Below are 24,329 nucleotides of genomic sequence, written 5' to 3'. Positions count from 1 at the left end.
CCGCTGCAATCAATGTGCGGGAGGCGAAAGCTATCGGTCGCTCGGCCCCGTTCTCCATCTTGTGGGACAGGACGGCCCCAATACCATACGGGGATGCATCACATGTGACGAGCAAAGGCTTTCCAGGATCATCGTGGGTTAGTAACCCAGACGACGACAATTGTTGCTTTACCCGCCGGAAAGGGGTTTCCTGCGGCTGACCCCAAACCCAGGTGTGATTATTCTTTAGAGATGGTGCAAAGGGGCCAGGGTAGTTGCCAGATTGGGGAGGAACTTCCCGTAATAGTTTACGAGACCGAGAAAAGAACGAAGATGCGAAGTGTCAGTCGGGGCGAGGGCCTGTTGAACTGCACGCACCTTCTCTGCGGCGGGGTGCAAACCTTCGCGGTCCACCCGATAACCTAGGTAGACTACTTCCTTTGCCTGAAATACGCACTTTGTGCGACTTAAACGGACTCCAGCCTCCGAAAAGCGTCTCAGGACAGCCTCCAGATTTTCCAAATGTTCCTGCTCCGACGTCCCTGTAATCAAAACGTCATCTAAGTAGACAGCAACACGTGGTAAACCTCTCAAAATGCCTCCATAACACATTGAAAAATTGCGCAGGCAGAGGATACTCCAAAGGGCAACCGTGTATATTCATACAGGCCCCGGTGTGTATTAATCGTTACATATGGTCGGGAGGCAGGGTCCAGCTCCAACTGCAGGTAGGCGTAACTCGTATCTAATTTTGTGAACGAGAGTACACCTGCAAGCTTCGCGTAGAGATCCTCTATGCGAGGCATTGATTATCGGTCGAGTCGGGAAGCCGTATTCAATAAGTTTATCGTCGCCACACAAGCGAACTGTGGCATCTGGCTTCATTACAGGTACAATTGGTGCTGCCCAGTCAGCAAAACGGACGGGCCTAATCATGCCCAAACTCTCCAAACGAGTGAGCTCCCCTTCTACCTTCTCGAGCAAGGCGTAAGGCACCGGGCGCGCCCGGAAATAGCGCGGCGTGGCTCCTGGTTCGACTTGGATACGGGCTGCGGCCTCTTATTTTCCCCAAACCAGGCTGGAATACATCTGGGTATCGTCCTAGCACCTCAGTCAACCCTTCAGAAACTGTTTGGAGGATGTGCTGCCATTGCAACCCCAAATGGCGCAACCAGTCCCGACCCAACAGGCTGGGCCATGGCCACACACCACGATAAGTGGGAAACGCCCCGCCTGGCGTCCATAAACAACAGGGGTCATTGTAGTTCTTGCAATGTCCAGTGGTTCTCCCGTGTAGGTGGCCAACCTGGCCTGTGAGTCGGTTAATGTAAGGGTCTGTATACCCTGCTTGATGCTGTCGAATGTCCTCTGGGCGATCGCGGAGACCGCTGCACCAGTGTCCAACTCCATCTCAAGCGGGTGGCCATTGACACGTACTGTCACCTTAATGGGGGCCACACGGGGAGCTGCCACACAATGCAGCTACAGGCAGTCGTCCTCCGTCTCCACGTCCTCCGGAGTAGTCGCCGCAGGTTCATCCACATGGAAGGTATGGCCCATGGGCTGGTCCCAGTTACGGCCACTGGGCTGGTCCCAGTTTCGGTCGGAACGACGGTGCCTCTGGCGCACCCAGGACCGCCGTCCGCGACGGGGTCGGCGCCTTCAAGTCTGACACGGCCATGGCTCCTCATCCATTGGTTCTGAAGAAGGTTCCCTTCGGGGAGGAATGTCCGACGGCCACTGGCGTCGGACCGGACGTTGCCTCGCCCAAGGTACCGCAGGAGTGCGGGGGGACGCTTTCGGACGGAAGGGGTTGCGCCCCAAGGCATGCACTTCCATTCCCTGTAGCTCCTGCACTCCTCGTTCTGCGCTCTCTCGGGACAATACTATTTGAATGGCCTGTTGAAAAGTCAATGTTGGCTCAGCTGACAACTTTTTCTGTGTGGCCGCATTGTTAATACCACAAACTAAACGGTCGCGTAACATTTCTAACAAGGTCTCCCCATAGTCACAGTATTCCGCAATCCTGCGTAGCCTGGATAGAAAATCGGCAAGGGATTCTCCAAGGGTCCTCTCAGCGGTATTAAACCGGTAACGCTGGACTATCGTGGACGGGGTTGGGTTACAATGTTGCCCCACTATATTCACAAGTTCATCAAACGTTTTGGTGTCCGGCGCAGCTGGGTACGTAAGGCTCCTAATCACCCCCAAACGTATGCGGGCCGCAGGCGGTGAGCAATATGACCACCTGGCGCTCGTTTCCGGTGGTGATATTGTTTGCCCGGAAATAGTAACGCATCCGTTGTGTGTACTGGTTCCAGCTTTCCAGCGCAGCATCAAAAACATCCTAACGTCCGTACAGAGGCATGGTATAATAGAAAACAACTTCCAACCTGAATCCAACAAAAATCCAGGGAGGTGGCTTCAGCAGTGTAGACAGCTATTCACATTAACCTTCGCCGCCAGTTTTGTGAGGGCCACGAAGAATCCAGCACGGAAGCTCCTACTCTCACAGTATTGTGGGATTATCATTAGTCCTCAGCCAATGGTAAGTAGGCAGGTTATAACAGCTAATTAATGTCTTCTACCCTGACTGAGATTGTCCCACTCAGAACAGAAATGGACTTTGCATTTGACAATAACTTCCTATTGTTGAAACACTAGCCTATGAGGGTTCAAGAAGTTATTTAATCAAACATTGAATATAACCTTCACTAATAGTTGATTGCAGCAGGGTTAAAATGTCACTGTATTTTGTACCTTCTCTATGTAGAGTCTAGAGAAAAAAACAGAATCTGGCAGCGCTGAGATGGATAGTCTCAGCAGCCCTGAGATGGTTGTGGATCAACTGGATTCTCCTACAAAACTGGCCAAGCTCAGCCTGGAGAGAGGGAGTGAGCAGCCTTTCATAGTATTGAGTCAGGAGGAATATGCAGAGCATCACTCCTCCATTATGTACTGCGGGTGAGTGGTGGAGTCTTTTTAATAGCTTGACTGAATTCTGAAATTCTCCTTCATAACTGACATTCTGCATAATTGATTTGGAAACAGTTTAACAAAAACATGACTGATTTAATATGTGCGGGTTTCATTGATTTCACTCAGAACTGCATGAGTTGTCTTTTCTCTCCCTCCATTGATGTGACTGATCTTGGCAGTATCGTAATGGGAAGAAGGAATTGATTCCAGGGACTGCTTCTGATTCCAGAATTATTCTCCGGGACCTCAAATCTAATGTGTTGATTTGATGACCAGGGTCTGAATGACGAGTCCGTTGTGAACTGTATCAAAATGTGGTACAGTCAGAGAAAATACTGAGTTTGCCTGTACAGCAGCCTGCTATGCTAAAGTGACAGAATTCTGTCTAATAGTCTCTTAACAGCCTCTGGATGGTGCAATCCTGGCTTTATTTTAAGGAAAACTAACTGATCACAGACGCATAGATATTTATTCCACACCTGTGGTTGAGCAGAGTGATAACTAAACTCAGTCGCACATCTAACTACATTCCTCTTGGCTACTCTGGTTTAGCTTTCTTGTACTCGAACAATTTGTTAAGCGAGAGGCACTGGTGTTGGTGCCTCTGGACAACCAGCTCCAGGTAATGAGGGAGTTGAGATTCATTGTGTAGTTACAGTAAGATTAGTCTACTTGTAGTAATGCACCAGTTTTGAAAGTATGTCTCTTGCTTTGATTTAGGGTGGATTGCTCTGGTAGGAGAGTCGCCAGTCTGGATGTTGATGGAGTGGTTAAAGTGTGGGCTTTTAACCCCACCATGCAAACTAAGGCCACGATAATGTCCAAATCACAGCTGCTTTCCTTGGAATGGGCAACCAAACCGGACCGATTGGTGAGGAACAAACTGCGCAATCTGGAGATTTCTCACAGGATGTGTTTCTTTCAGAATATTCACCAGAATATAATGGGAAGAGCCATTAGGGAAGTAATATGGAGTGCAAGGCGGCTTGATGACGAACTGTGACAATGGAGTACCACAGAGTGGAGGATAGCATGTCGATGAGAAAGAGGCAGCTCGGGGTGCAGTGCAGTGATGGGTGCTGTGCTGTGCTGAACTCCAATTACTCCAATGAACTCCAATTTGGGCGGCACGGTAGCACAGTGGTTAGCACTGTTGCTTCACAGTGCCAGGGACCTGGGTTCGATTCCCAGTTTGGGTCACGGTCTGTGAGGAGTCTGCACGTTCTCCCCGTGTCTGCGTGGATTTCCTCCGGGTGCTCCGGTTTCCTCCCACAGTCCAAAGATGTGCAGGTTAGGTGGATTGGTCACACTAAATTGCCCTTGGTGTCCAAAAAGCTTGGGTGGGGTTACTAGGTTACGGGGATAGGGTGGAGCTGTGGGCTTGGGTGAGATGCTCTTTCCAAGGGCCGGTGTGTATTTGATGGGCCGAATGGCCTCCTGCATTGTAAATTCTCTAAATACTAAACTGCTGATATCCTTGTGGGGCTGTAGATCAGTGGCAGAGTATTGAGTGAGGGAAGTTTTCCTTTCTGTATGCCATTGTTTGTTGCTGCTGGTTTAAATACTTGAGGGTTCCTCGTGTTTTAAATCCATGAGTGGATTGAGTCTGAAGGTTCTGTTTAATATTCTTTGCAAAATCTTTAAGGCATGAAAATACTGCAGGAATTTAAACCACCCAATGGAAAACTTATGAATGGAGCCAAATTGAAAAGACTTGTCATATTCCGAAGGTGCTAAAAGTGCCACATTTTGCGGTTTGATCAAATGTTAGCAGTGGTTAGTTCATAACGCTCTTGACTTTGAGTCAGACAGCATGGCTCAACTTCCATTCCAGGATTGGAGCACAAGAAACTAGGCTGACACTTCAGTCGTACTGAAAGAGCGTTGCACTGTCAGATGTGCTGTCAAGGTGTTACATTGAAGCCCCTTCTGCCCTGTTGGGTAAAAGATCCCATGGCAGGATTTTGAAGAAGACTAGGCGAGTTCTCCTCCAGTATCTTGTTCAATATTTATTCCCCAATAAACATCTCAGAAATAGATTATCCAGTTATTATCGCCTTGTTTGTGGGAAATTGCTGTGCGGAAATTTGCTGCTGTGCTTCCGACTTCCTATAGTGACTAACGGGTCAGAAAGGCTCAAACGCTTTTGGGCGTCCTGTGACTTGATCTTTCATTTCTTTGTCGTTCACCATGTCATTTAAATGTGATATCTATATAGAAGTTGCCTATTTTGAATAATCCTTCCGGATAATGCGGAGTTATTCTTGTGTTATTAATAGACATCTACACGTGTTCTCTCAAACTGAGGGTTAATGAATAGAACAGAAAGAGCAGCTGAACTAAAATTAGCTTAATTTATCCATCATGACTGAAATGTTAAAACTGTTTGTCTCCCTGCTGTTGCCTCCATTACGGTTAGAACAAACCTGACTATTATCATCATTCCTGAACTTAATAAGTGTTGCTGGTTACTATACTAATCCTGCAGTGTGTTCATCACTATCCCTGTACTCCTATCACCCCATTATGTAATTTTTCAGGACATTGTGCAATTTTGCCATGAGATTCAAACTTTGTTTCATGCCATCACGAAGACTGCCCATTTCAATGTCTGTAACATCGTTCGACTACACCCTGCCTTAGCTCATTTGCTGCTGAGATCCTCATCCATGCCAGACCTGTCTGTTCCAATGCACTCCTGGCTTGTCTCCCACATTGTACCCTTTGTAAATGTTCAGGTCATCCAAAACTCTGCGGCTTAATACAAAGCAAGTTCCATTACCCAATCATCCCGTGCTCCCTGTCCGACGTTAACTCCCAGTTGAGCCACATCTTGACTTCAAATTTTCATCTTATTATCAAATCCCTCCATGATCTCCCCCCTCGTATGTGTAATCTCCTCCATCCCACATCCCTCCGAGATATCTGCACTTGTCTAATTCAGGTCTCTTGTGCCTTTCCAAATAGAATTGATCCACCATCAGTGGCTGCGCCTTCAAATGCTTAGGCCCTAAACGCTGGACTTTCCTGCCTAAGCTCTCTGACCGTCAACTTTGCTTTCCTCCTTTAACAAAGTTCTTGAAATCTGTCTTTCACCAAGCTTTTGGTCATCTGATCTGATAACTTCAGAAGTGCCTTGGTGTTGTACTTTGTTTCATAATGCTCCTTTGAAGCATGATTGGATATTTGTGCGTGTTAAAGGCGTTATATAAATATAACTTGTTGTTGGAGCTGGTGAAATTCATCGTCGAATTTGTCTCTTCTGACACAGTATGCTTGGTCAGTTCCTCAGGTAGCTGGAGGTGCCTCGCAATCTGGACCTCCCAGCAGAAAGGCGTTGCACTTTTTCTAATGATGCAGCTGGGAGGGCTTAGCCACAGTGCGCTCAAAAATATTATTCACATGGAAGAGATACTGGACAAAATTGGTTCATCACTTTGTAGGTGGAGAGACGTACTTGGACATTCTTAGTACCTTCTTTGTAGCTGATTTCTGGTCATTTCAGGCTAGACAGAATCAGAATTGTTCCAGCACAGAAGGACCACTTGGCTCGGTGTGTCATCCAAATGAGCGTTTCACCTAATTTCTTTTTCCTGCCTTCTCCTTAGAAGCTTAGAACTTTAGTTAGACCACACTTGGAGTATTGTGTTCAATTCTGGTCGCCACACTACCAGAAGGATGTGGAGGCTTTAGAGAGGGTGCAGAAGAGATTTACCAGGATATTGCCTGATATGGAGGGCATTAGCTATGAGGAGCGGTTGAATAAACTCGGTTTGTTCTCACTGGAACGACGGAGGTTGAGGAGCGACCTGATCGAGGTCTACAAAATTATGAGGGGCATAGACAGAATGGATAGTCAGAGAGTTTTTCCCATGGTAGAGGGGTAAATTACTAGGGGGCATAGGTTTAAGGTGCGAGGGGCAAGGTTTAGAGTAGATGTATGAGGCAAGTTTTTTTTTTTTTTTACACAGAGGATCGTGGGTGCCTGGAACTCGCTGCCGGAGGAGGTGGTGGAAGCAGGGACGATAGTGACATTTAAGGGGCATCTTGACAAATACATGAATAGGATGGGAATAGAGGGATACGGACCCAGGAAGTGTAGAAGATTGTAGTTTAGTTGGGCAGCACGGGCTTGGAAGACTGAAGGGCCTGTTCCTGTGCTGTACTTTTCTTTGTTCTTTGTTCTCCCCTTAATCCTGCACATTTCATATAAACTGGGAAAGAATGTCAGACTTCTTTCCTGAAAGGAGATTAATAAACTAGCTGGGTTTTATCATTTGATAGATTTTTGTTGTCTGGCATGCTCATAACCTCAACATCCTTTCAGCTGAGCTGACCCTTAAAATGCTGTATCTTGTTAGACCACTAATCTCTGCCTCCATAATATTGCGCAACTGTATCCCTGCATCAGTTGCTCAGCAAGCTCATCCATGTGTCACCTCCAGATTTGACTATGCCAATGTTTTACTGACCAGGTTCCCGTTCTTCACCTTTGCTAAACTTAGACTCATTCGGAACTCTGCTCTCCATTATCTTAAGTTGCACCAAGTTCCATTCACATTGTGTTTGCTGACCTCTATTGGCTAACATTTGAAGCCTCCCAGCCCCTTTCCGTGAAACCTCTGTTCTCCCATCACTGGTCTTTGTCCGGTGTTCCCTTAACTTAGCACCCCAATGGAACCTGAATTGCACTGCTTCCTTCTGAAGTTTAATAAATGAAACCTATCGCTTGTTTTTTAAAATTATTCAATCAAGGAATGTGGGCTTTGCTGGCTCGGCCAGCATTTATTGCCCATCTCTAAATTCCCTCGGAAAGCTACCTTCTTGCATCACTGCAGTCCATATGGAATAGGTACACCCTCATTGCTAGGGAGGGAGTTTCAGCATTAATTGTTCAAATATATTTTAGACCGATTCCACCTCAAGGCTGAGCTTCCTCCCCACTAAACTGGCCCATTGTACTGCCAATGTTGTCTCATTGCAAGCTTGGTATAATTACAGAATCTGTCTATTAGATCCTTTTTTACTATTTCACTGACTAAATGATTAAGCAGAGCTGATTGTTATTTAATTCCCAAGCGAGTTGAAGTATGAAAGTAGACACATTGTTTTTGATAATAGGTTTATTCACAGAATGCATCATTACATATGTCGGCTTCTTGCCCAATAACCCAGCAGTCTCTCTCTATACGTGCTCTAGCTACTTAATTGATCACTGTCCTTCACCTGTGTAAATTAACAGTATAATTAATGCACCCTCCCAAAGGGCACCTAATTCGGCCCACTTCCCCCATAACCCCACCTAACCTTTGGACACTTAGGGACAATTTAACATGGCCAATACATCTGACCTGCACATTCTTGGACTGTGGAAGGAAACCGGAGGACCCAGAGGAAACCCAAGCCGACACTGGGAGAAAGTGCAAACTCCACACAAGTCACCCGAGGCCGGAATTGAACCCGGGTTCCTGGGGCTGTGACACAGCAGTGCTTACCACTGTACCGCCCACTGTCTTGCAGGTAGTCACTGTCTCGCAGGTAGTCACTGTCTCGCAGGTAGTCGCTGTCTCGCAGGTAGTCGCTGTCTCGCAGGTAGTCGCTGTCTCGCAGGTAGTCGCTGTCGCGCAGGTAGTCGCTGTCGCGCAGGTAGTCGCTGTCGCGCAGGTAGTCGCTGTCGCGCAGGTAGTCGCTGTCGCGCAGGTAGTCTCTGTCGCCTTTATGTATTTTTTTATACCCGTGAGGCTAATCCTTAACCGTTTCTGAGCCGCGCTCTTTGCCAAATGTACACTGTCCCAACAGAGAAGTTATTCACACAATAATGAATGGGCAAACTTGTCTATTAATGCCCCTTGTGTAGGTAAAACGTTTGATCAGTAATATCCCATTTCTATTGCTTCTACTAGAGTCAGTGTTTCTGCAGCTAGGGTACTTTTCTTTTAATAATTTTAATGAGATATTTTTCAGCATTGTAAACAGTAGAATTACAGAATGAGAAAGCAAAAGGGCTGTACAGTAAACAAAGTACATAGTGCAATTGCCGTAGAGCTAGGGTACTTTTACCCACCACCTTATTTTCTTGGCTTCCGAGGATAAGGGATGATACCTTCCATTATAACTCACCAAGAATATTATAAACCCAGCTGTATGCACACTCATCTAGAAGATTGGAATGGGATGCATCATTAAAAAGAAGTAATTTCATGCATGCTCTTCCAACCTTGTGTATGCATTTCTCAGAATTGAACTTTTTTCATGTTTTACTTGCGTCGATGCCTCCAGAACTGTAGGCATGTTTCATCTTTGTAGTAAGTTTCAATGCATCAGAACTGCACCAGGCCTTGTCTGAGCACATAGCCAGATTAACTGCTTAACTAAGCTTCTTAACTTTCCCATTTCTTATTTGGAAGATAACTTTTGTGATGACCATCGGAATACGGTTAACACTTTCTAGGTCTGATTGTTGATTTGATCTATTCCGATTCACGGCTAGAAACCTATATGTTTAAAGGGCCCCAAAGCCTCACTTCCAATCTTAAATTCCCCAGTTATCTGTAACAAATTGCTCAAATTTCACACTCTCTGAAAGATGATCATTGACATGCATCATAAAAATGTAATTTCTTGAAAAAGATTGGCTATCTATTCAGCTGAGTACAGCCTACTTTCAGCAAGGATAAATACTATAGCCTCAAATTGGGGGGTCGGTTAGCTCAGCTGGCTGGATGGCTGTTTCATGATGTGGAGCGATGCCAACACTGCAGGTTCAAATCACGCCTCATCATCCTGCCATTGCCAGGAATTTAGCTGTTGCTCCCAGTCCAGTCCCTGTCCATTTTATCACGCATTTATCTACAATCCCGCTTTGTCTTTACCTGTATTTATTGCATATTGTACAAAGGCTGAATCTTGTTGCCATGTCTACGAAATGTAGGAAGAGGGATACGGACCCAGGAAGTGTAGAAGATTGTCATTTAGTCGGGCAGCGGTCGGCACGGGCTTGGAGGGCCGAAGGGCCTGTTCCTGTGCTGTACTTTTCTTTGTTCTTTGTTCTATGTAAAATGAAAATGTTTTGGTCCTTGTCCCATGCCTTAATCCGTAGTTATTGTTTCATTCAAGTGTTGTGAGAATGGGTGGTGATGGTGTTCTCAAACTTTTTGCATTTTTTAAATTCATGGGTATGGGCATCGCTGGCTAGACCAGCATTTATTGCCCATCCCTAGCTGCCCTTCAGGAGGTGTTGCTGAGCTGACTTCTTGAACCCCTGCAGTGCTTGTGGTGTAGGTACAACCACAGTGCTGTTCGGGAAGGAATTCAGGATTTTTGACCCAGCGATAGTGATGGAACGGCGATATATTTCCAAGTCTGGGTTGTGGTGTTCGCATGTATCTGCTGCTCTTGTCCTTGTAAGTGGTAGTGGTTGTGGGTTTGGAAAGTGCTGCCTAAGGAGCCTGGATGAGTTTCTGCAGTGCATCATGTAGATGGTTATGCGTGGAGTCAGAGAAAATGGGTGAGATTCTTAACGAGTACTTTGCATCGGTATTCACCGAGGAGAGGGACATGACGGATATTGAGGTTAGGGATAGATGTTTGATTACTCTAGGTCAAGTCGGCATAAGGCGGGAGGATGTGTTGGGTATTCTAGAAGGCATTAAAGTGGACAAGTCCCCAGGTCCGGATGGGATCTATCCCAGGTTACTGAGGGAAGTGAGAGGGGAAATAGCTGGGGCCTTAACAGATATCTTTGCAGCATCCTTGAACACGGGTGAGGTACCGGAGGACTGGAGAATTGCTAAAGTTGTCCCCTTGTGTAAGAAGGGTAGCAGGGATAATCCAGGTAATTATAGACCGGTGAGCCTGATGTCAGTGGTAGGGAAGCTGCTGGAGAAGATACTGAGGGATGGGATCTATTCCCATTTGGAAGAAAATGGGCTTATCAGTGATAGGCAACATGGTTTTGTGCAGGGAAGGTCATGTCTTATCAACTTAATAGAATTCTTTGAGGAAGTGACAAAGTTGATTGATGAGGGAAGGGCTGTAGATGTCTTATACATGGACTTCAGTAAGGCGTTTGATAAGGTTCCCTATGGTAGGCTGATGGAGAAAGTGAAGTCTCATGGGGTCCAGGGTGTACTAGCTAGATGGATAAAGAACTGGCTGGGCACCAGGAGACAGAGTAGTAGTGGAAGGGAGTTTCTCAAAATGGAGAACTGTGAACAGTGGTGTTCCACAGAGATCCGTGCTGGGACCACTGTTGTTTGTGATATACATAAATGATCTGGAGGAAGGTATAGATGGTCTGATTAGCAAGTTTGCAGATGACACTAAGATTGGTGGGGTAGCAGATAGTGAAGGGGACTGTCAGAGAATACAGCAGAATATAGATAGATTGGAGAGTTGGGCGGAGAAATGGCAGATGGAGTTCAATCCGGGCAAATGCGAGGTGATGCATTTTGGAAGATCCAATTCATGAGCGAACTGTACGGTCAATGAAAAAGCCCTGGGGAAAATTAATGTACAGAGAGATCTGGGTGTTCAGGTCCATTGTACCCTGAAGGTGGCTGCACAGGTCGATAGAGTGGTCAAGAAGGTATACGGCATGCTTTCCTTCATCGGACGGGGTATTGAGTACAAGAGACGGCAGGTCATGTTACAGTTGTATAAGACTTTGGTTCGGCCACATTTGGAATACTGCGTACAGTTCTGGTCACCACATTACCAAAAGGATGCGGATGCTTTGGAGAAGGTGCAGAGGAGGTTCACCAGGATGTTGCCTGGTATGGAGGGCGCTAGCTATGAAGAGAGGTTGAGTAGATTAGGATTATTTTCATCAGAAAGACGGAGGTTGAGGGGGACCTCACTGACGTCTACAAAATCATGAGAGGTATAGACAGGGTGGATAGCAAGAAGCTTTTTCCCAGAGCGGGGGACTCAATTACCAGAGGTCACAAGTTCAAGGTGAGAGGGGAAAAGTTTAAGGGAGATATGTGTGGAAAGTTCTTTACGCAGAGCGTGGTGGGTGCCTGGATGCATTGCCGGCGAAGGTGGTAGAGGCGGGCACGGTAGCGTCATTTAAGATGTATCTAGACAGATAAATGAATGGGCAGGGAACAGAGGGATACAGATCCTTAGAAAATAGGCGACAGTTTTAGATAGAGGATCTGGATCGGCGCAGGCTTGAACGGCCTGTTCCTGTGCTGTAATTTTTCTTTGTTCTTTTGTACATATGGCTGTTCATCGGTAATGGAGGGATTGATTGTTTGTGGAAGCGGTAGCAATCAAGCGGGCTGCTTTGTCCTGGATGGTGTGAGCTTCTGAAGTGTTGTTGGAGCTGCACTCATCCAGGCAAGTTGAGTATTCCATTACACTCCTGACTTGTACCTTGTACAGTACGAAGTCTTACAACACCAGGTTAAAGTCCAACAGGTTTGTTTCGATATCACTAGCTTTCGGAGCGCTGCTCCTTCCTCAGGTGAATGAAGAGGTATTTTCCAGAAACATATATATAGACAGATTCAAAGCTGCCAGCCAATGCTTGGAATGCGAGCATTAGCAGGTGATCAAATCTTTACAGATCCAGAGATGGGGTAACCCCAGGTTAAAGAGGTGTGAATTGTGTCAAGCCAGGACAGTTGGTAGGATTTTGCAGGCCAGATGGTGGGGGATGAATGTAATGCAACATGAATCCCAGGTCCCGGTTGAGGCTGCACTCGTGTGCAGAACTTGGCTATAAGTTTCTGCTCGGCGATTCTACGTTGTCGCGCGTCCTGAAGGCCGCCTTGGAGAACACTTACCATTCAGGCTGAATGACCTTGACTGCTGAAGTGTCCCCGACTGGAAGGGAACATTCCTGCCTGGTGATTGTCGCGCGATGTCCGTTCATTCGTTGTCGCAGCATCTGCATGGTCTCGCCAATGTACCACGCTTCGGGACATCCTTTCCTGCAGCGTATGAGGTAGACAACGTTGGCCGAGTCGCACGAGTATGTACCGCGTACCTGGTGGGGGGTGTTCTCACGTGTAATAGTGGTATCCATGTCGATGATCTGGCACGTCTTGCAGAGATTGCCATGGCAGGGTTGTGTGGTGTCGTGGTCACTGTTCTGAAGACTGGGCAGTTTGCTGCAAACAATGGTTTGTTTGAGGTTGCGCGGTTGTTTGAAGGCAAGTAGTGGGGGTGTGGGGATGACCTTGGCAAGATGTTCATCGTCATCAATGACGTGTTGAAGGCTGTGAAGAAGATGACGTAGTTTCTCCGCTCCGGGGAAGTGCTGGACGACGAAGGGTATTCTGTCGGTTGTGTCCCATGTTTGACTTCTGAGGAGGTCGGTGCGGTTTTTCGCTGTGGCGCGTTGGAACTGTCGATCGATGAGTCGAGTACCATATCCCGTTCGTACGTGGGCATCTTTCAACGTCTGTAGATGTCTGTTACGCTCCTCCTCGTCTGAGCAGATCCTGTGTATACGGAGAGCTTGTCCATAGGGGATGGCTTCTTTAATGTGTTTAGGGTGGAAGCTGGAGAAGTGGAGCATCGTGAGGTTATCCGTGGGTTTGCGGTGAAGCAAAGTGCTGAGGTGACCGTCCTTGATGGAAACGAGTGTGTCCAAGAATGCAACTGATTTTGGAGAGTAGTCCATGGTGAGTCTGATGGTTGGATGGAACTTATTAATGTCATCGTGTAGTCGTTTTAGTGATTCTTCGCCGTGGGTCCAAAGGAAAAAGTTGTCATCGATGTATCTGGTGTATAACGTCGGTTGAAGGTCCTGTGCGGTAAGTAGGTCCTGTTCAAACTTGTGCATGAAGATGTTGGCGTATTGGGGTGCGAATTTGGTCCCCATAGCTGTTCCGTGCGTCTGGATGAAGAACTTGTTGTCGAAGGTGAAGACGTTGTGATCCAGAATGAAGCGGATGAGTTGCAGAATTGCGTCTGGAGATTGGCAGTTGTCGGTGTTAAGTACTGAGGCTGTTGCAGCAATGCCGTCGTCATGGGGGATGCTGGTGTAGAGTGCAGAGACGTTCATTGTGACGAGGAATGTTCCTGGTTCAACTGGTCCATGGTTGCTGAGTTTCTGTAGGAAGTCTGTCGTGTCGCGACAGAAGCTGGGCGTACCTTGTACGATGGGTTTCAAGATGCCCTCGATATAGCCAGAGAGGTTCTCACACATGGTCCCATTGCCTGAAATGATAGGGCGGCCTGGTGTGTTGGCCTTCTGTATTTTCGGGAGGCAGTAGAGATCTCCAATGCGGGGAGTACGTGGGATGAGAGCACGTAGGGTGCTCTGAAGATGGGGTTACCCCATCTCTGGATCTGTAAAGATTTAATCACCTGCTAATGCTCGCATTCCAAGCATTATCTGGCATCTTTGAATTTGTCTATATATATATATATATATATATATATATGTTTCTGGAACATACCTCTTCATTCACCTGAGGAAGGAGCAGCGCTCCGAAAGCTAGTGACATCGAAACAAACCTGTTGGACTTTAACCTGGTGTTGTAAGACTTTGTACTATGCTCACCCCAGTCCAACGCCAGCATCTCCACATTATATGTACCTTGTAGATGGTGGACCAGCTTTGCGGGGATTGGGACATGAGTTCCTCACTGCAGGATTCCCAGCCTTTGACCTGCTCTGGTAGCCACGGTATTTGTATAGATAGTCCAGTTTTGTTTCTGGTCAATGATAACCTCCAGGATGTTGATAGTGGGGGATTCAGCGATAGTAATGCCAATGAATGTCATGGCGGTGGTGAGATCCTCTCTTGTTGGAGATGGTCATTGCCTGGCACTTGTGTGGCGTGAATGTTACTTGCCACTTATCAACCCAAGCCTGGATATTTTCCAGGTCTTGGACATGAACTGCTTCAATGTCTGAGGAGTCGAGAATAGTGTTGAATGTTGTGCAATCATCAGCGAATATCCCCACTTCTGATCTTATGACATTGATGAAGCAGCTGAAGATGGTTGGGCCTAGGACGTTATCCTGAGGAACTGCAGTAATATCCTGGAGCTGAGGTTGATCTCCAACCAGCACAACCACCTTCCTTTGTGCCAGGTATGACTCCAACCAGCAGAGGGGGCCATGCCCCTATGTCCTTCATTAGGATTTTTAATCTGTCAAGAAGGATGAACAAATTGTTGTGTAACCTTACAATTTGATAATTTTTCTCTCAGTCCTTTATCGCCTCATGCCATTGACACTTCTTCAACATTCTGATTAGAGAGTTTGGTTTTGTTAAAGGTGTGCAATCATGTCCTGTTTGCAAAATTACTGGTTTTCCAAAGACAATTGTTTTATCAGGTTCCATGTCCAGTTTTATCTGTGCTTGTCCATGGAAGGCTTGCTCTGCAAGTCAGGATATCTCACTTGATACCACATCTGTGCTGATAAAGTGGCTTACTCCAGCTACTTTGTAGAATCACCACTCTTTTCAGTGACCCTAATGTGTTATCATCCCTGAACCTGAAACAAGTAGGACTTTTGTATTCCCGCGCCTTCCTTCGGTCCTGATTACTGAGTTAATATAAATGACATTCCCAATCCATTCCACATTGTCAATGTACAACCTCTACCCAACACGGCACAATGTGAATATGTGACCATACAGGACTGAGAAGGGCAGCACGGTGGCGCAGTGGTAGCACTGCAGTCTCACGGCGCCGATGTCCCAGGTTCGATCCCGTGTAGAGTTTGCACATTCTCCCCGTGTTTGCGTGGGTTTCGCCCCCACAACCCAAAGATGTGCAGGGTAGCTGGACTGGCCACTCTAAATTGCACCTGAATTGGAAAAATGAATTGGGTACTCTAAATTTATCAATAAAAGAAATTTAAATTTTTTAAAAAAAATACCGTACTGAGATTCTTGTGACTGTTACAATTATTTCAGACTGATCAATATCATCTTCATTTCTGAATTTTGCATCTTTCCATATCGTGGCACACTTGCAAACCCTGTTGTTTCCCTTTGGACAATATACCACGTAAGCATATTTTGAGTCACATCTGAAACACATGTTAACGCTTCCCTGTGCAGTCCTGGGGTTCATTTGTCTATTATTGTTCCAATCCTGCCAGATCGGCAAAAATCCTCATTTCTATTGTCTGTTGTTCTTCTGTTGAACTGAAAGCGATACCACATACCTGAACGGTCTCGAAATGCTGAATTCTCCATCTTTGGTGACGTCGCCAAATATCCCATTTGTACCATGAAGTCTGCTGGAAATGACTGCTTTCCAGGATTTTTTGTGAAGCATTAAACATTTGATCCAAAAGTGTGTCCCTTTCGGAAAGAAAACTAACTCCAGCTGGGGCCAGGAGCTATTCATGTGCGACATTTTAACACAATTTAAAAGTGAGCACTGAACAAGGAGTTTCAAATTTAAATTTAGTCTATTGAAATCCAGGATATATTCCTCTATGAAATCATCCACCTTATGAAATTTCTCAGTTTGACCATGCCTCATGGTGGTTTAATAGATCATCTTATCGTCATGTGAGTGTCCCTTTTGGAAAAGTTTGCTCTTACCACATGACTTCTAGCATGACTTCAGTGATGTCATTTGTGGGTGGAGCTGGGTTGTGGCTGTCAGCTGAGTGGAGGTTTAGGTTTTTGGGTTTCAGTTTCGGTTTGTTGCTTTGGACTGCAGAAGAGAAGCAGTGTTTCCCTGTTTTCATTTTAAAGCTGTTCCAGGGTACTGAAAGCACATTGGGTGTGGCAAATTGCCTTGGTAACTAAAGATTTGCTTTCCAGAAGGAGATTTGAATCTGCCGGATCAGAATCTCGGGAAAGGACCAGTCCCATTCAAGTGAGATTACAGAGTGCTGGGCCATACCCTTGAAAGGGGTTTTTGGTTTATTGGATTTGGTTATTGAATTGGAACAGCTAAGGGGGATTCATTAAGGGTTATATACATAGATTACTGTAGCTGTTGTGTTTTCTTTATGTTTGTAATTAATAACTTCTTGATGTGTTTTATACATGTTAACTACATTCTTATAATAAACTTTGTTTTGATAAAAGTGCCTAGGAAGTCTGATGAATCTCACCTGAAGTGAAGGCTCTTGTGCTCATCGTAGCCAAATTCAACATAAACGTTGTCGGTCAGGTGAACTTCATCATACACTTTGGAGTCTCTAAGCCCTGGCCCATGAATTGCATTCATGAAACCTTATAGAATATTCAAACTTTCATTTGTGGGGCCATCCACTTCACGGGCGTGCAGTTCCACAGATCTTTGAAAGTGACAAGGTAGTCCAGAAAGCAAATGGAATGCTTGCCTTCATTGGACGGGGCATCGAGTATAAAAACTGGCAAGTCATGCTACAGTTGTATAGAACCTTGATAAGGCAGCACTTGGAATATCGCGCACAATTCTGGTCGCCACACTAACAGAAGGATGCGGAGGCTTTGGAAAGGGTGCAGAAGATGTTTACCAGGATGTTACCTGTTTTGTAGGTTGTTAGCTATGTGGAGAGGCTGAATAGACTTGGACTGTTTTCATTAGAACCACGGAGGTTGAGGGGTGACCTGATCGAGGTCCACAAGATTGAGGGGCACGGATAGAGTGGATGGGCAGGCACTCTTTCAAAGGTTGGAGGGGTCAGTCACTAGGCATATGTTTAAGATCCGTGAGGCAAAGTTTCGAGGAGATGCGCGAGGCAGGTCTTTTATATAGAGGTAGGTGAGTGCTTGAAACGCATTTCCAGGTGGAAGCAGATACATTAACCGCATTCAAAAGGCATGTCGACAAATACATGGATAGGATGGGTATAGAGGGATACGGCACAAGGAAGTGCTGACTGTTTTGGCCAAGGTTGGTATCATGACTGGCACAGGCTTGGTGGGCCGAAGGGCCTGTTCCTGTGCTGTATTGTTCTTTGAAAACCTTTTGTGGATTTTGCTTTCATCAGGAAGTGACAAAACCAAGGCCAAACCTCATTTTCTCTTCAGTAAAGCCATGACTCATGATAACATTTCCACTCTACTGTTCTTACTGTTTGGATTTGGTGAACAATGGTGGGTTATTATACCTTTACTGCCTTCAGCCTTTTTTCACCAAAGTCACTCATTTTACTCTTCTGTCTGAAAAAGTATTCCTTAGTTTCCAATCTTCAACTCTGGGCAACCATCCTCTGCTACCATCTTATTTCAATTCCAAGCCATTTAGTGAACCATGAAAATAGACGCTAATGCTGTTCTTGTTAATATGTTTATTCACAGAATGCCACATTTGTTTCATACCCACTAACTCAGCTGCCGCTTTATAAGTACTCAATAATAATGCTCAATAATAATTTGTACATAATTAACAATGCCCTCCCCCAGTATATGTTAACAATATAATTACCATGCCATGAACACCAATGATAACCTAGAAAGTCAGGTTCCCTTTTTATTTTATAAAATTCGTATCAGTTTTTGTTTTCATTTGTTGCAACTTGTAAATTTTTCCCTCGGTCCACTATTTTAACGGTGTCTGTTAGCTGTTGTAATAGACTTGCGTTGTCTTCCTCCGGGTGCTAAATATTGAAACTGCAAGTTGTACTACAGCGGTGTTTTCAGATGCTGTTTTTCTTTTGCAGTTGTTGCTTGGCAGTGGTGTTGGAACGGTCCGACTTTATGATACTGAAGCCAAGAAGAGTTTGTATGAGCTGACAATCGATGAGTCTTACCCCCGGTAAGTTTTGTATTTAATGTGTATGAAGTGAGGGTGAACTGCCAGAGAGGGGAGACGGGATTGTTGTAAATAAGACATGTTTGATAAAATGCTGAAATCCCATCGATTTTCTGCATGTGAAAGCCTGACATCAAAATTACAACGCAGAAATTTTCTGCTCGACCAGTCTGCACTGTTTATTCTCCGCAACAGGCACTGCCCTACTCTTCTGCCTGTTTTCAAATCCTTCCATTTCCTCAGCTCTCCCTATTTTTAATCTCTTTCTGCTTTCCTCCAACTCTGGCCTCCTGGGAATCCTGATTTTCATCGCTCCTTCAGGGTCATGTGTTGCAGCTGCCATGGCGCCAAGCGCTTGAATTCCATCTCTAAATCTCTCTGCCTCTACATCTATCGTTCCTGCTCCAGAACACAGTGGGTAGTACTGTTTCTTCACAGCTTCAGGGTCCCAGGTTCGATTCCCGGCTTGGGTCACTGTTTTTGTGGAAACTGCACGTTCTTCCTGTATCAGCATGGATTTCCTCCAGGTGCTCCGGTTTCATCCCACATGTCCCGAAAGACGTGCTGTTAGGTAATTTGGACATTCTGAATTCTCCCTCCATGTACCCGAACAGGCGTCGGAATGTGGCGACTTTGGGCTTTTCACAGTAACTTCATTTGGGCAGCACGGTAGCATTGTGGATAGCACAATTGCTTCACAGCTCCAGGGTTCCAGGTTCGATTCCGGCTTGGGTCACCGTCTGTGCGGAGTCTGCACATCCCGTGTGTGCGTGGGTTTCCTCCGGGTGCTCCGGTTTCCTCCCACAGTCCAAAGATGTGCAGGTTAGGTGGATTGGCCATGATAAATTGCCCTTAGTGTCCAAAATTGCCCTTCGTGTTGGGTGGGGTTACTGGGTTATGGGGATAGGGTGGAGGTGTTGACCTTGGGTAGGGTGCTCTTACCAAGAGCCGGTGCAGACTCGATGGGCCGAATGGCCTCCTTCTGCACTCTAAATTCTGTGACATCGCAGTGTTAATGTAAGCCTACTTGTGACAATAAAGATTATTATTATTATTAGAACATTCATTAAAACCTGCAACTCTGACCAGGCTTTTTATCAACTGCTCTAATATTTAATTACATGGCTCGGTGTCAAATTTAGTTTGATGCGCCTGGGAACTTTATTAGCAGTGACATATAATTACAGGTTGTTGTTGCTTTGATCAGGAGGAGGCCATAATGCTGCACAAGCTTGCTCCGTCATTCAATGAGATCATGGCTATTTTTGGCTCTGTTCCATTTCCAATCTCTGTATCGCTTGTTTTCCATAAAGTCTAAAAGTCTTCCGAACAAAGTGGATAAATTCACTTTGTCCCACAAAGGGCTGGTTTAGCATAGTGGGCTAAACAGCTGGCTTGTAATGCAGAACGAGGCCAGCAGCCGGGTTCAATTCCCGTACCGGCCTCCCTGAACAGGAGCCAGAAGATTGTGACGACTAGGGGCATTTCACAACTTCATTGAAGCCTACTTGTGACAATAAGCGATTATTATTATTATTGTACTGTATCTGTCAAATTTCTGACTGCCTACTTAACATTTGTATAAAAGCAAATTACTGTGGATGCTGGAATCTGAAACAAAAACAGAAAATACTGGACAATCTCAGCAGATCTGACAGCATCTGTGGAGAGAGAAGGGAGCTAATGTTTTGAGTCTGGATGATTCTTTGTCAAAGCTGGAGAAAAATGGAAATGGGGTCAGATTCATACTAGTGGGGGAGCATGGAGCAGGCTGGATAGGGGGCCAGTGATAGAACATAAGATCATAAGAACTAGGAGCAGGAATAGGCCATCTGGGCCCTCGAGTCTGCTCCGCCATTCAATGAGATCATGGCTGATCTTTTGTGGACTCAGCTCCACTTTCCGGCCCGAACACCATAACCCTTAATCCCTTTATTCCTCAAAAAACTATCTATCTTTATCTTAAAAACATTTAATGAAGGAGCCTCAACTGCTTCACTGGGCAAGGAATTCCATAGATTCACAACTCTTTGGGTGAAGAAGTTCCTCCAAAACTCCGTCCTAAATCTACTTATTTTGAGGCTATGCCCCCTAGTTCTGCTTTCACCCGCCAGAAGAAACAACCTGCCCGCATCTATCCTATCTATTCCCTTCATAATTTTATATGTTTCTATAAGATCCCCCCTCATCCTTCTAAATTCCAACGAGTACAGTCCCAGTCTACTCAACCTCTCCTCGTAATCCAACCCCTTCAGCTCTGGGATTAACCTAGTGAATCTCCTCTGCACACCCTCCAGTGCCAGTATGTCCTTTCTCAGATAAGGAGACCAAAACTGAACACAATGCTCCAGGTGTGGCCTCACTAACACCTTATACAATTGCAGCATAACCTCCCTAGTCTTAAACTCCACCCCCCTCGCAATGAAGGACATAATTCCATTCCCAGTCCTCTTCTCTCATCCCATTGTAATCCCCTTTGTTTAAGCACAAAACACTAGTGTTTGATTTTACCTTCTCACCCTCCATCTGTATTTTAAATTCCACCATATTGTGATCGCTCCTTCTGAGAGGATCCCTAACTATGAGATCATGAATCAATCCTGTCTCATTACACTGGACCAGATCTAGGACTGCTTGTTCCCTTGTAGGTTCCATTACATACTGTTCTAGGACACTATCGCGGATACATTCTATAAACTCCTTCTCAAGGCTGCCTTGACCGGACTGGTTAAACCAATCGACATGTAGATTAAAATCCCCCATGATAACTGCTGCACCATTTCTACATGCATCAGTTATTTCTTTGTTTATTGCCTGCCCCACCATAATGTTGCTATTTGGTGGCCTATAGACCTTTTCGCCTTACTATTCCTGATTTCCGCCCAAATGGATTCAACCTTATCCTCCATAGCACCGATGTCTTCCCTTACTATTGCCCGGATGTCATCCTTAAATATCAGAGCTACACCACCTCCTTTACCATCCACTCTGTCCTTCCGAATAGTTTGATATCCTTGGATATTTAACTCCCAATCGTGACCATCCTTTAACCATGGTTCAGTAATGGCCACTAAATCATAGTTATTCACGATGATTGCGCCATCAACTCATTTACCTTATTCCGAATACTACGTGCATTCGGGTAAAGTACACTTATGTTGGCTTTTATACCTCTGTTTTGAATCTTAACACCTTGATCTGTAACCTCTCCTAAGGTTTTTTTTTTTTTTTTTTTTTTTTTTTTTTTTTTTTTTTTCCCCTCTTAACTTTTCTCCTAATTTTCCTTGTCGTTGAACCCATATCTTCATATAACAAGCTGCCGCGTCACTTTCGATTTATGTTTTTACTTGCTGTTTTATTCCTTTTAGTATTACTGGACCTATTCACTGAGCTTCCCTCAGTCACTGTACCTTGTACTGTCGCCCTTTTTAATTTTTGACTATGGCTTCTCTGCCTTACACTTTCCCCCTTACTGCCTTTTGTTTCTGTCCCTATTTTGCTACCTTCCGACTTCCTGCATCGGTTCCCATCCCCCTGCCACATTAGTTTAAACACTCCCCAACCGCTCTAGCAAATAGACATCAGTTCCAGTCCTGCCCAGGTGTAACCCGTCCAGTTTGTACAGGTCCCACCTCCCCCAGAACCGGTCCCAATGCCCCAGGAATCTGAAATCCTCCCCCTGACACCATCTCTTCAGCCACGTATTCATCCTATATATCCTGTCATTTCTACTCTGACTAGCACGTGGCACCGGTAGTAAACCTGAGATCACTACCTTCGAGGTCCGATTTCTTAACTTCCTTCCGAGCTCCATTTATTCTGCTTTTAGGACCTCATCCCTTTTTTTACCATGTCGTTTATACCGATGTGTACCACGACCACTGGCTGTTCACCCTCCCCCTCCAGAATGTCCTGTACCCGCTCCGAGACATCCTTGGCCTTGCACCAGGGAGGCAACACACCATCCTAGAGTCTCGTTTGCGGCCACATAAACGCCTGTCTATTCCCCTTACAATTGAATGCCCTATAACTATTGCACTGTCACACTTATCACCCCTCCCCTCTGCAGCAGAACCAACTGTAGTGCCACGAGTTTGACTGTTGCTGTTTTCTCCTGAGAGGCCATTCCCCTCAACAGTATCCAAAGCTGTATATCTGTTCTGCAGGGGAATGGCCACAGGAGATTCCTGCACCACCTGCCTCACTCTCTTGCTCTGTCTGGTGGTCACCCATTCCCTCCTGCCTGCGGAGTCTGAGCCTGCGGTGTGTCCACCTCTCTATACGTGCTATCCACGATGCTCTCCGACTTGCGGATGTTCCACAGTGTCTCCAGCCACCGCTCCAGCTCTGAAACTCGAGCTTCCAGGAGCTGCAACTGGAGACACTTACTGCACACATGCTGACCCTGGGGACTGGAACAGTCCCCAGCCTGCCCCATGGAGCAAGAAGAGCAGACCACGCCTTGGAGTTGTCCTGCCATGAATTATTCCTTTGAATTAAACCTTTGAAATTAAACTTTAGAAAGAGGTATTTGTTGTCAGATTAAATCCAATCACCGTGTACTATTTAGATTAGTTTTTTTTTAAACTGCGTAATTATCCCACTTGATCTGACAACAAATTAAAAATAGTTATTTAATTGAAATTTAAAAAGTTATTTAAATCAACCTTGCAAACCGTAAACGACAATGGTAAACTCAACCCTGTTGATCCTGCAAAGTCCTCCTCACTAACATCTGGGGGCTTGTGCTTATTAGGGAGACACCTAATTTTAAAACTGGGCCTCCCTAGTTAACCTGCCCACAAGAGGAAACATCCTTTCTACATCCACCTTGTCAAGACCGTTCAGGATCTTCTATGCCTCAATCAAGTCTCCCCTTATTCTCAGCTCCAGTGGAAATGAGCCCAGCCTGTCCAACCTAAGAAAACACGCTCATTCCAGTATCAATCTAGCAAACTATCTCTGAACCACCTCAAATCTATTTGCATCCTTTGGAGACCAGAATTGCACACATTATTCAAGATGTGGTCTCATCAATAACCTGTGCACCTGAAGCATAACATCCTGATTTTTATGTTCAATACCTCTCGTAATGAATGATAGCATTCCATTCGCCTTCTTGGTTACTTTCATACTAATCTTCTGTTTATTCATTTATGTGATGTCTGTGTCACCGGCTCGACAAGCATTTATTGCTCACCTCAAATTGCCCTGGAGTAGGTAGTGGTGAGCTGCCTCCTTGAACTGCTGCAAATCCCTGTGGTGTGCAGGTACACCCACAGTGCAGTTGGGAGATAGTTCCAGGATTTTGACCCAACAACAGTGAAGAAATAGAAATATCTAAGTCAGGATGGTATGTGGCTTGGGGTGGCTTAGTGGTGTTCCCAAAAGTCTTCACCCCTTGTCCTTGGTAGTGGTCATGGTGCTGCCTCAGGAGCCTTGGTGACTTCCTGCAGTCCATGTTGTAAATGGTCCACATGGCTTCTGTTGGCAGTGAGTGAGTGAAAGGGTGCCAATCAAGCGGGCTGCTTTATCCTGGATGGTAATACAAAAAATCTGAAGTAGCGTGAAGCTAATGCACAAGAAGTAAAGTTAAGACATGGCAGGATAGCTCAGTCGAGTAGAATGTGAGTTCCATAACAAGTGCAAAGTCATGGACACTATCAGTGCCCTAAACAACCATTTGTGCAGAAAGTG

General features: G+C 45.6%; 1 protein-coding gene across 1 annotated transcript in view; it reads left to right on the top strand.

Annotated features, from left to right (window-relative positions):
* Positions 1-24,329, top strand: part of wdr91 (WD repeat domain 91) — a 160,187-nt gene that overhangs the window by 26,820 nt on the left and 109,038 nt on the right. Inside the window, exons 9-11 of the mRNA XM_072484210.1 lie at positions 2,753-2,943; positions 3,679-3,829; positions 18,541-18,635. Of these exons, the coding sequence (XP_072340311.1) occupies positions 2,753-2,943; positions 3,679-3,829; positions 18,541-18,635 (437 nt within the window). The remainder of the gene's footprint in view (positions 1-2,752; positions 2,944-3,678; positions 3,830-18,540; positions 18,636-24,329) is intronic.

This window comes from Scyliorhinus torazame, chromosome 19 (assembly GCF_047496885.1).
Source record: "Scyliorhinus torazame isolate Kashiwa2021f chromosome 19, sScyTor2.1, whole genome shotgun sequence".
NCBI classification, from domain to species: Eukaryota; Metazoa; Chordata; class Chondrichthyes; order Carcharhiniformes; family Scyliorhinidae; genus Scyliorhinus; species Scyliorhinus torazame.
The sequence above is the reverse complement of the archived record's forward strand: the minus strand, read 5'-3'. Positions and strand labels throughout refer to the sequence as shown.